At 38.7% G+C, this 12507-nt stretch overlaps 1 protein-coding gene across 2 annotated transcripts in view; it reads left to right on the top strand.

Annotated features, from left to right (window-relative positions):
- tdrkh (tudor and KH domain containing) overlaps positions 1-12432 on the top strand; it is a 15856-nt gene extending 3424 nt beyond the window's left edge. For both annotated transcript variants that reach the window (XM_008438164.2, XM_008438165.2), the window contains 13 exons: positions 1823-1968; positions 2057-2148; positions 4193-4394; positions 4928-5067; positions 5147-5456; positions 5560-5726; positions 7546-7721; positions 9033-9097; positions 9949-10100; positions 10814-10924; positions 11122-11176; positions 11684-11755; positions 11854-12432. In XM_008438164.2, coding sequence (XP_008436386.1) covers positions 1823-1968; positions 2057-2148; positions 4193-4394; positions 4928-5067; positions 5147-5456; positions 5560-5726; positions 7546-7721; positions 9033-9097; positions 9949-10100; positions 10814-10924; positions 11122-11176; positions 11684-11739 — 1672 coding nt within the window. In that variant the 3' untranslated portion in view covers positions 11740-11755; positions 11854-12432. The remainder of the gene's footprint in view (positions 1-1822; positions 1969-2056; positions 2149-4192; positions 4395-4927; positions 5068-5146; positions 5457-5559; positions 5727-7545; positions 7722-9032; positions 9098-9948; positions 10101-10813; positions 10925-11121; positions 11177-11683; positions 11756-11853) is intronic.
- The last annotated feature ends 75 nt before the right edge of the window (positions 12433-12507 follow it).

Genomic DNA, 12507 nt, shown 5'->3' with positions numbered 1-12507 from the left:
GTGTGTGTGTGTGTGTGTGTGTGTGTGTGTGTGTGTGTGTGTGTGTGTGTGTACACAACAGAAGCTAATTGTTAAATTAGAAGATGTTTTATTGCTAGATGTGACTGCTTGTGCTCAGTTTGTATCTTTTTTTAACTGATTGTGATGAAGTGAAAATGGACACCTTGGTAATATTAAATGTTTCCTGAAGTGGACTCTTGCTGAGAGTAAAATGAACATCAGTGTTTAGTTTGTGACATTGTTCCATAATGGATCTGCTTGAATTCAGGTTTGCTGCTGCTTTCATTTCTTTGTTGCATGACTGCTACAGAGCTGCTCATCAAAGTCAAACGCTAAAGACTTCCCTTGACCCCAACTTAACACTGAAACACATTTGATGTTTTTAATTTTTAAAAAAACTGATTTAGGGATGCACCGATAGATTGGCCATGATTTCCTTAATTTCGGGCGGATATTTACATGTGAAGTCGATCTTATCTTCTGATCTTTTCTACTTCTGCAAAGGTCTAAAAATCAGCTAGTGTCCTCTTTTGCTCCGCTGACTAACAGACGGTCCCCTGGCCCCCGTCCACCAGGTCATGTTTGCACGTGTGAGGTTAACAATAATCACCCCACCGTTGCCAACATGGACACTTTGTTGCTATATTTAGTTGTCCTCATCTGACCTCAAACATTGTGATTTTGTAAAAGCAAAATAAAGCTGTGCACTTTATATTTGGTAAGATGCTCAAAACAGGCCTGTAGTCTAACCTGTTGTGCAAAAAGAAAAAGAAAAAAGGGATCAAAGTAACTTATTTTTTTAGTTGATTAGTTGGATTGGACTGGACTTGAACACAATGACTGCGGGTTTATAATTTAGCAGTTTGCCCAGAAATGCTAAGTTTTTTATTTATATTGGAGAGCACTACATAATTTGCAGTTTAGGGCTGAAACTAATAATTATTTTAGTAATTGATTATTCTGACGAGTCACCTTTTTATTATCTTAAATGCAAGATGCATATACTGTATTTTTGAACAGATTTGACTTACTGCTCCAAGTGTGCTGTTCTTATAGCAAATGACAATTACTAAATTAGCTGACCATTATTTCAATAATCTAATCATTACGATGATTCTGATTAAACTTTCAAATCTGGTTGGATTAAAAGAAATTTATATTGCTTTATGGATACTGTTTTGTGTTTTTCAGTAAACTAAGATTGGAACATTGAAAGTGGATTTAGGGAGGTACGATATTGGATTTTGGTCAATATCCGACATGCCGATATACTAAAACTCATTTGGCCGATAACCAATACCAATACCACTATTTTTTTCCTATACCTTCTTACTGAAACTATAGGGCTTTTTAAAGCTAAAAAGGAGGCTGCAATGACTTTCAACTTGCACTATGTTTAATACGAAATTTACATGACATTTGATAGAGAGCCAAGACAATGTCAACACTCAAACAGTGCAAATTGGATGTTGTGGTGTGCTGCAGGCATCATTGTCACTGGTTAGTCACAACGCCTTTTATATCAGTGAGTTATTTTGACGGAATGGCCAATGTCAGATATTAAATTTTAAAGCTAATATCAGCCGATACCAATACCATGTTGATAATATTGTGCATCCCAAGGTGGATTGGGACCTTTTTATATCAGACATTGTCAGTTTATAAAACAAAGTTGGTGTTACTGTCAGTCAAAATCAGAATCTGCAGGTCAGACGTTTTAAAGATCGGCCAGAAAATTGCAGTCGGTGCACCCCTAACGTGAACATGCCATGAGAAGTGCTGGACAGCAGAGAGCTGATAATGCCCTTGTGTCCTGTCACAGGTGTAGCATCCCGCTGAGTGTGCGCTACGTCATGGATGCTGTGAAGGACGGACCCAGAGGGAAAATGGTAGCTCTGGCTGCAGGCCTGTCTGTTGGAGCTACAATAGGCTACATTGTCTATCGCCACATCAGCAACGCCAGCAGCAGTAAGTTGGCTGCTGTTATGAAACAAACATATATAAATGAATAGATAATCAACCACTAATTATTTATTATTCTCTGATGTCCTGACAGGTCAGGAGCCTGACACTGAGGAGTCCAAAATTATTCTTCCTATAGAAGTGTATAGAAACATCTCCAGATGCTATGCTACATTTCTGGATGTGGTAAGTAGTTCACACCTTTGTTCATCTTATTTTGCCTTTAAGGAGTCTATTTATTATAGTGTAAATAAAGGCATAGGTAGTTACTTTAATCAAGAAATACAGGTCCTTCTCAAAAAATTTGCATATTGTGATAAAGTTCATTATTTTCCATAATGTAATGATACAAATTAAACTGTCATATATTTTAGATTCATTGCACACAAACTGAAATATTTCAGGTATTTATTGTTTTAATACTGATGATTTTGGCATACAGCTCATGAAAACCCAAAATCCCTGTCTCAAAAAATAGGCATATCATGGAAAGGTTCTCTGAACGAGCAGTTAACCTCATCATCTGAATCAACAAATTAACTCTAAACACCTGCAAAAGATTCCTGAGGCCTTTAAAAATTTAAAAAACTCCCAGCCTCCAGCTATCAGGAGGTTTTGGAGCCATTCATGCTTCCATCTGCTGAAAAACTTTATGGAGATGAAGATTTCATTTTTCAGCACCACCTGGCACCTGCTCACAGTGCCCAAACCACTGGTATTACTGACCATGGTATTACTGTGCTCAATTGGCCTGCCAACTCTCCKGACCTGAACCYCATAGAGAATCTGTGGGATATTGTGAAGAGAAAGTTGAGAGACGCAAGACCCAAAACTCTGGATGAGCTTAAGGCCATCGAAGCATCCTGGGCCTCCATAACACCTCAGCAGTGCAATAGGATGATTTCCTCCATGCCACGCTGCATTGAAGACTGCAAAAGGATTCCTGACCAAGTATTGAGTGCATAACTGAACATAATTATTTGAAGGTTGACTTTTTTGGTATTAAAACACATTTCTTTTATTGGTCGGATGAAATATGCTAATTTTTTGAGACAGGGATTTTGGGTTTTCATGAGCTGTATGCCAAAATCATCAGTATTAAAACAATAAAAGACCTGAAATATTTCAGTTGGTGTTCAATGAATCTAAAATATGACAGTTTAATTTTTCTCATTACATTATGTAAAAAATGAAATTTATCACAATATGCTAATTTTTTGAGAAGGACCTGTGAAGAAAGTAGGTAGGGTGGAGAAGCTGGTCAGACAATAACAAGTGCAGTGCGCTGCATGCACACTCTGCCCTGCTCTGATTCTATCACCCGGCGGTGATAGAATCCTATCAGTCACACATCCTTGATGATTTGCACCTGACTCAGCCTGCGGTGACAACAAGCGTGAAGATGTTAAACAGAAATTATAAGCAGGAGTTGCTTACTCAAATGGTTGTCTAAAAATGAAAGTAATAAAATTGTAATTAAAATATATTGGGTTTACTTTGGTGTCCAGCCAGTTTAACAGTTAACATTAACAGTTGGATTAGTTGGATTGGACTGGACTTGAGCACAATGACTGGAGGCTCTGACTGGGTTGAGTTCAATATTTTAGGCCTGATCAAAACTCTATTTTGGAGTCTGGATTCAAACATGAGCAGAGCTATTTACACTCATTTTCATTACAGCACCGGAATAGATTTATACCCTTCTCCACATGGAGACAAGCACAGAATATCTTTGTAAATGGTTAAGAAAAAAATTGTGTCCCCACATGGCAGGATGCAGCGCCACACAACAAAAGTGTAGCAGGAGGTGATGTAACATGGCCAGAACTGTACCGTATTTGTTATTTGTGAAAGTGTTAAGAGATTTAAATGGAACATCAAAAATCAATGTTTAAAAAAAAAAAAGACCTGGCCACCAGGAAACATGAAACCGCCATTCTGCAATGTATTCCCTCTGGAACCTGGTTTCATAAAGGATCGTTTCTGGTCTCCTAAGACGCTGAATCCATGTGGACACTCGGCCGAAACATTTTGTGGATACACAACATTTTGTGGATACACCTAAAATCGTCTCTGTGTGGACAGGGCCTCTGCCTGTTATTTTCTCAAAACTGAACAACACAGTCGTCATGTTTTAGCCTTTATCTGGTACATATCTCACTTAATGGCTAAGGACACAGTGGTTCATCCATTCGGTAAGCTCCTGCCTCTTTCTGTTTCTGTTTTTTAGGCGAGCCAGAAGTCTGGCGCTCATGTCAGAGTTGCTTCATACTCGGAGGAAACTGGCCATAAGGCTGCTGTGTGTGTCCAGATACAGGGCTCAAAGGAGCAGGTCCTGTTGGCCCGCTGTGTCCTGGAGAACCTGGCTACGGACTGTGAGCCAACAGTGGAGGTTTTAGAGGTTCCTCAGAACGCCTTTGGACGTGTTATAGGTACTCTCATTTATAGAGCTAACTTGTTTTCTTTAGGATCTTTTTTCTTTTACTGATGAGACTTTGGGTAACCCAATTTCCATGGTCTGGTGTTTTAAATTAGTGGCTAAATTTAGTAAATCATCTTGGTGAGCATTTATTGTATTGTTGCTGGACTTTGTAGATGTGGCTGTTATGGAACTGTATTTTAGGTAGGGCTGCATTTATTGTTTCTGTTTTACTAGAATTAAAAAAAGATGATTAGTAGGCCGCCTTTTTTTGTCTGAGTTAGTCAATACAATAACAATATGATCAATACAATAAGTTTTTGAACTGATATGGTTTAAGAAACAGGCACAGTGGAACATCACTGACATAAAACTGCAAAGAGTTTATTGAAAGTCTCAATAATATTGCTGGGTGTGGTATAGAAAATGCAAACAATAATGGGCCGAGTATGAAACCTCGAGGAATCCCACAGGTTAAAGCTGCCTGCTTTTATTGAGTATTTTGCAATTAGTAGTTGTGTGTGTATATCTGTATGTGTGTTTCAGGACGTGGTGGTGAGGGTTTGAAACTAATCACAAGAAGCACAGGAGCCAAAATAGTTTGTTCCAGAGAGAAAAAGCACAACCCTGGAGGAAAGGGGAGTGTGACCATCACCGGGAGCAAACAGGAGGTCAAGCAGGCCAAGGTGAACCACTTATTTGGATTTTATAAATTCTACTCTTTATTTAAAGTTAGGCTGACTGCCCTTTTTTTTTTACTTGCAGGAGATGATTCTAGAAAGAGTTGGAGCGGATGCAGTGGTGAGGTCAAAGATCTCTCAGTCATCTGCCCTTCGCCAGAAACGTGGACATAAAGTCGTGAATCCAGATCCCTGCTGCATGGAACCCAAATGCCCCGTTGGTCTGAACAACAACGGCCCCGTCTCCTACACAGAGAAGAATGGACTTGTTCAGTCCAAGGAAGCCACAGCTGAACGTCTACTTCTCGAGATGAAGGGGCTGAAAGGCACAGATGAGCAGGAAGAGGAGAGCAGCATTTCCACAGATACACTCTCTGAAGTGTCCAAGTTTGAAAGTCAGCTCACTTTAATCATTTCTCAGCAACTCTACCTGTATTAGTTTCGATTCGACTCCAGTTGTTTGACACAAATGATTTTGACTTCTTCTGTGTGCCCCAGTTCCCAGCCCAGACCTGAGCTTCCAGCCTGATGAACACTTAGAGGTTTATGTGTCTGCATCAGAAAACCCAAACCACTTCTGGATCCAGATTCTGGGTGTTCGCTCCCTCCAGCTGGACAAGCTGACAGAGGAGATGAATAACTTCTACACAAATGAAAACCCCACAGTAAGTACGTGTGCAGCGTTAATCATGTTGCACTTTATGGGTTAAAGGTAAAGCACACAACAGTCCATTGAAGAGGCAGCAGCTGGTTTTAATTGATGTACTGTTTGACAGTAGCTTCTAGCAGCTCTAGCTGTGTTCCCATTCATGTCTTTTGAGTGCATTTTGAAGTATCACTACTAGAGCTGTTGTAAACGATTATTTTAGTAATCGAGTAATCTATAGATTTTTCTTACAATTAATCGAGTAATCGGATAAAAACAATTATGAAATAAAATATTGGTAAATCTTCCATAACACCAGTGTTACTATCGGATATCAACATCAGTCTATTTTTTCAACATTTGAGCTTCCCTACCAGTTACTTTTTTGTAGACCGCGGGAGCAATACGGGATATTTACTGCTCCTCCGTTTTCAGAAACTCATCTACCAGCCATGTTCCGCCTCCCGTTTGTTCAGACCGGGATGATATAAGTTTATTGTGCGGTTCGTCCGTAAAGCTGCTCTTACCCTGTAAGCATCAACCCTCAGCCGCCCGCCGTGTTCAGTCTCTCCGCTCACTTGTATAAATCCTCCTCAGCTTCTTCCCACCGTTCAACCAGCAGCTCCGGAGCAGAAAGGCTGCCGAACTCCCGGCACCGCGCCGGTCATTTTAAGGATGTTTATTGGTCCCACAAAAACGATGAAAACCCGGAATTATCACCAATCAGTAAAATCCCCGCGGGCCGAACTTGAAGATTGGACGTTATGCCGCTAACACGTAGCTTCCGTCAACAACTCGGAGGCAGAAGTCAGAGCTCCGCTCAACGCAAATAATGTTCCGGCTGAAACACGGTGCGCTAAATGACAAAACATAAATTAACGAAGCTTTGAGGCAGGTCAATTTTCCTCGAGGAATTTTAATAATCGAGGTACTCGAATCACTCGAGGAATCGTTTCAGCCCTAATCACTACACTAGCAGAAAGCAAAATGCTACTGTTATCAAAACAATCAGCAGGACGTCATAACATCATAAATTTATGTGTAAAATAAAGTTTGCAGCTTACTGCTTTGCTGTGTCTGTCATTTCCATAGTTATAAAAAACTCAATTAGATCAAGAGAAAGTACTATTTAACCATGCACTTTGAAGACTTCGATGCAATTCAATGATGAATTGACTTATGTTTTAACTCATCCACTTGTAGCTTCAGCATCTTGGAGTTTGGACTACAAAACTGCTTTGAGAAAGAAAAAAGAATGGGTTAGCTGAAAGTCCATGACCTTGTTTTGAAGTTCCATAGCAAATTCTGTGACGTAATAGTTAAAAAAATGGACAGAAATAGAAAAAAACTGAAAACGCAGTACTGGGAGACACTAAAACTTTTCTGCAGTCCTAAACACTCAAAGTACACAACAAAATGTATGAAAGGGTGAAATAAAATAGCATTATATTTCCTCTTTAATACAATTTCGTCAGATGTGCTGTTATCTTGTCTTCCCTCCACCTGATGGAAGACAGAGAAGCATGATTAGTCTCTCCAGAGACCCTTCCAGTGTCGGCCCGACCCGACCCACCACTTTGTGACTGCTTGCTGTTCACAATGTTTTCCTGTCACTATCAGCTGATTAGAATATTTACTAGTGAGAAACGTTAACCACTGAACTAATTGGCTAACTGAGCTCCTAAAATGACACATTCTTTCATAAATGTTTGTAGAAGTCTTCATGCCTAAGGGACCAGATTTTATACAGCTGAGGTCTAGAAGGGCCTGGAACACCAGAATTGTCTATATACAGTTGGTAAATAAACGTTAACGCAGCTGGTGTTGTGGGTCTGCAGGAGCAGCGAATGGATAGCATTTTGGTTGGAGACATTGTGGCTGCTCCGTATCGAGACTACAACAAATGGAACAGGGCCAGGGTGCTGGGGTTCCTGAGATCTGGACTGGTGGACCTTTACTATGTGGACTTCGGGGACAACGGGGAGTTTTCCAGGGACATCCTGCGTCCCCTCAGGTAAGAGATGCCATGATTGTAAGGTGGACTTATCTCTAGAGGGAAAAAAAACATGATTTGATTCCCAGCTGAATTTATAAGTTCAACCACTTACTAATACTTTGACCTTATAGATTTTTTTTATAGTAGGTTTTTTTAAGCTTTAAATATGGGCTCTAAATTGATTTAGATCTCAGTAAGTGAAATGAGTGTTTGATCACCTACTAGCTGATAAGCATTCTGACCTTTACAGACCGTCAGCTTTAAGCTTGGTGAGAAAGAGACCTACATTGGTGTTATGTTTCAAAAATGTAAGACTTACAAGATAACTGTTCATTTCTTCCCAAAGATGTGGAGTTGCAGTTTCCATTTAACAACTTCAGGACATTCAGGACGCTGTATTAGCTTGTCATGGACAATACAGGTCGATGACATTGGGATGACTTGCTTTTTCCAGGAATCTGTGACCAGACTAGTGATTTGTTTTTCATTGTAGTCTCAGAAATGCAAAGTATTATAATCTGCTCGGCTTTGCTACAAGAAACTCAGGGAATGTGTATTATGTAAAGTCAACTTCTTTTTAGCTTTCCATCAGATAGTAATGTTATTCCTTCATCAAAAACATACCTGGAGTGTGGTCTTGATTCTTTCGGAATTATTTAATCTCCATGGCAACCATTCAGCTCTGCAAAACACCTTGTTGGACATAAAGTCATCTTTGAGCTCCTCCTCAGAGCTGCAGTTTCCAAGCTACCGCCTCATAGAGCAGTCCTCCCTCTCAGCTTTCCCACTCAGCTCCTTCAGACTAGGAACAATTAGCAAACACCTGGTGGAACTGCACATCTGCTGAGCTCATCATAGGAGCTACTTCTCAGAGCAAAGCTGCTAAAAACATTGTTAGAGTTAATAGAGGAGCCATGTTATGAGGACTTCCTGAAAGCAGAGTTTCAGAAAGAGCAGTTTTTAAATCGACAGAGGGAAAATTTCCAGGTGTTAAATTACAAAGTCACATTTCTTTGATATTTGATACATACATAATTTTTTATAACAATTGAAGATAACTTAGTTACTTGATTGTGCTATAAAATTGCACTTTGTGGAAAATGGGTAATACTGCCTCTTTACATTTGGAGCATCATTTGTTGCTGTGTGAGAGAAATGGATTTTATTGAACTGCGGTCAACTTTCATGTCTCCACTTTCCTGCAGGGCGCTTTAACTCAGCCAAGTTTTTGTCCTGTGCTCCACAGCTGCTGCCAGGAGCACATTTGCATGCAGCACCTGCTTCAAAAGTTAATAACAGCTTCTTGCTTTTGCTCCACTAAAATTCCAGGAGCGACTTCCTCAGCTTACCATTCCAAGCTATTGAGTGCAGCTTAGCAGGAGTGAGACCTAAAGGTAAAATATTCACCCCGATTAAAATTACATTCACAGACACAGTTGAAGCCAGATTTCTGTATACATTATATGAAAAGACCCATAACCTTTTAGTCTGAGATCAAATCAGACTATCTTCAGTTAGGTCAACCAAAATATTTTTTATTATCTAAATGAAAGAATGAGAGAGAGGACTTTCTTTTTTTTTGTAGATATTTCTTTAAACAAATGTTTCTTCATATTCCAAAGTTTCCACATGTTTCATCAGTATTTGGTAGATTTACCTGTTTAAATTGTAATATTTGGGTCAAATGTTGTGACTTTGTTGTTGTTAAGCTACTTGGTTGGTAATCTGGTGGAATACTGAAGGTCACTGTATATTTTAAAGACCCATTGGTGTCGAAACTTTAACTTCCTGCCTGATGCATTGGGCTGTTGGCTCAATGTTTCCTTCATACATCCAGAAGAAGACCTCCATTTGACAGAATCTTGCAAAGCCTTGACATCATTGTCTGGGTTTTCTCAGATTTTTGGCAGCTATGGTTACCTTAGATATATCAAACTTATGACTTTTTTAAAAAATTATTCAAATTCTTTGTCATATATCAGAAGTGTAGCAAGTGTAGTGTAGATAATCCTAACTAAGCTAAAACTGGTCGTTTTTATGTCGGACAAAACAAAAGATTATGTCTCTTCTCACACAATAAATAACTTTAAATATTAAACAATTAGAAGTTTCTTGTTATTCTCTTTTACATTGACTACAGATGTGCCTATAGCCTATATTAGCCTATATTTTCCAGATGCTGTGTCTACAGGTGAGGTCAAAGATCTCTCAGTCATACAGACAGTGTTGCTGTTTTCTCATTCAGGAGAGGCTTGGACTGAAGCAGCTCTGGACATATTTGAACAGTTGACATACTGTGCTAACTGGAGACCCCTGCAGGCCAAACTCTGCAGTTACTCCCACTCCGAAGTCTCGTCCTGGCCAAGTGTTAAGCTCTATGACAACAGCAAAGGAAAGGTTAGTTTGTTTGTTTTTGTGCTTTATTTATCCAGACCAGTTCATCCATTTGTGAATTTGTTCACATATTTCAGACCTATACATTGCCGTTTAGCTCTGTTGTACCAATTGTTGCTAAGTTTTTTTTCTTTTTTTAGTTCATTTTCATAAATTATGAAGATAAACAATGCTCTAATTTCACATATAATTAAGGTTGACATCAGTTACAAAAACCCTTACTGATGATCAAATATACAGGATGATCCAATCTGTGTATTGACTGTTTTAACATGTTGAGTCAAACCAACCATTTTAAGTGAGCCACTTAAAACACGTGCCTTCATGTCAACAGCCAGATATTCAAAAGAACATATTTTTAGTGAGTCATGGAGGAATGGAGAGGAATAGATCAAATATCTGAATTTGATTTCATAGTTTTTGAATAGGGTCTTAATTTTAACTTACTAAATATTGCTGTAATTATTAGTCAGAGGAGCACATTTTCTTAGTTAGAAGATTACTTTTACTTTTGTCAAAGTGGTGCACCAACTATCAAGTACATGATAGTTGGTGCAAAATATCTACAGTTGACAACATCATTTCACAAAGGAAAACAATAGTACTTTAAGACTAAAATCGAAAGGTATTAAATATGAAAGGGTGAAATGACCAAGATGTGGACTTTTTTGTTTGAAACATGTCTTTAAACAAAATATTAAATCTGTTTCATTTAGGCTGTGGATATCGGTGAGGAGCTCATACGGCTGGGCCATGCTGTCAGCTTCCAGGAAACATTTAATGAGAAGGTAGAAGGGGACAATCTAGGCTGTTTGCAAAGGATGTTGGTGAGTCTTTAAAACAAAGTGTGAATTAAACTTAATAGAGGTTTTACAAGAACTGGCATGTTTTTTTGTTTGTTTTTTTTCCACTTCTAGATGAGTTTTGGGCTTCATGGCCCAGCATGAACTTACACTCTCCCCTACATTTGTTTTAAACCTGACTATTTGAAACATCTTCAAGTGGATTTGTTGTCTCCTTGCAGGATGATGTAATAGGAGCGACTTCAGAGCTCAGTCTGTCATGTATCAGTTTGTCAGGTGAGTGGAGAAACTGGAGGCAGGGGGTGTATGTATACACACGCACACATGCACACACACCAAAGTACACTAACCAGAGTGTTAACAGCTCATATAGTATTCAGAATAAATACCATGATTACCACGTTTACCATGCAACCCAAAATCTTGCCGTGTTCGGTGATTACTTTCTAAGTTTGAGATGAAAACTTACATTGTGGTTAATTTTTCTTATTTCTTGGAGACTATTATTCATGCAGGTTCTAGGTTACCACATGAGGAGAAAACCCTAGAAACTTAAATCTGGGAAAATATGAAATTTTAATACATTTTTTAAAATACTCTCAAGGGTGTGTAATTGATGAGTGCTGTTTGTCTTGTTAGGTGAGAAATGCTTCACATGTAGTTTTTAGCTGTTTAGTTGTACTCATCTGGTGGAAAAGCTGCATTTCAGCTTGAATCATGTCACAGGCAGACAGGCTCTTTCTAATGTGATGTGACTTCTGACATGTTTCTTTTGTCCCTCAGAAGCTGCTTCAGTCTCAGGAAGTGTGGATGACGGTGTAGAAGATGAGCTGCTCTGAGACCAGATACATAAAGGCATTCTTTTTTTGCTACTTAAACGTATCTGTTGAAAATGATGACATTATGCCTCTTGTGTTCCAGTTTTAACTAAGCACTATTTTGCATTGGTCCAGGTTGTATGAACAGGAGGAGCAAGAATGTTTGTCCCGTGTCTAACAGCTTAAATCCCCAATGTGGAGCCTTCCCTACGTGTCAAGAGCAACACCGTTTGTCCAGCCATTTTCATTTTCTTGTTTTGCTTTAGGGTTCTTGTACCCAGTGCTGCTGTGTCTGAAAAAGTTTGGAAAATTTGTGTTTAAGATTCCTCAAATGCACTGTTTTGAGACTTACTGGTTACTTAAAGGAAAATGGTTGAGGCATTTTCTTTTGTGTATATTGTTTATTATATATGTTAAATATATTAAAGTTCATCTAATATTTTTGAAAAGAAGTCGGTCAGTACTGTTGAATAAACAGAGTCAGTTCACTTTAAGAAGGGGGACATGAAGTGGTCCATTAGCCATGAAACATTGTTCTTCAGAGAAATATTATATTGACCTATATTACAATAAATGACTTATTTTATTTGACAGAGATTGTATCTTTATTTTCATTGCACATTTCTAAAGTAAACTGAATAACCGCAATGCAATAAAATAATGTTCTTTCTTCATTGTTTCATCGGTTTATGATTAAACTGTGGTGGCCATTCATTCGTTTCCTTTAAAGACTTCTCTGTTTTGTTTGTGGATCTGTCGATGACCTCCATTCGGAATTGACCAATCAAA

Source organism: Poecilia reticulata, linkage group LG19 (genome assembly GCF_000633615.1).
Source record: "Poecilia reticulata strain Guanapo linkage group LG19, Guppy_female_1.0+MT, whole genome shotgun sequence".
Lineage (NCBI taxonomy): Eukaryota > Metazoa > Chordata > Actinopteri > Cyprinodontiformes > Poeciliidae > Poecilia > Poecilia reticulata.
Note: the sequence above shows the minus strand (reverse complement) of the source record. Positions and strands in the feature narration are given on the sequence as shown.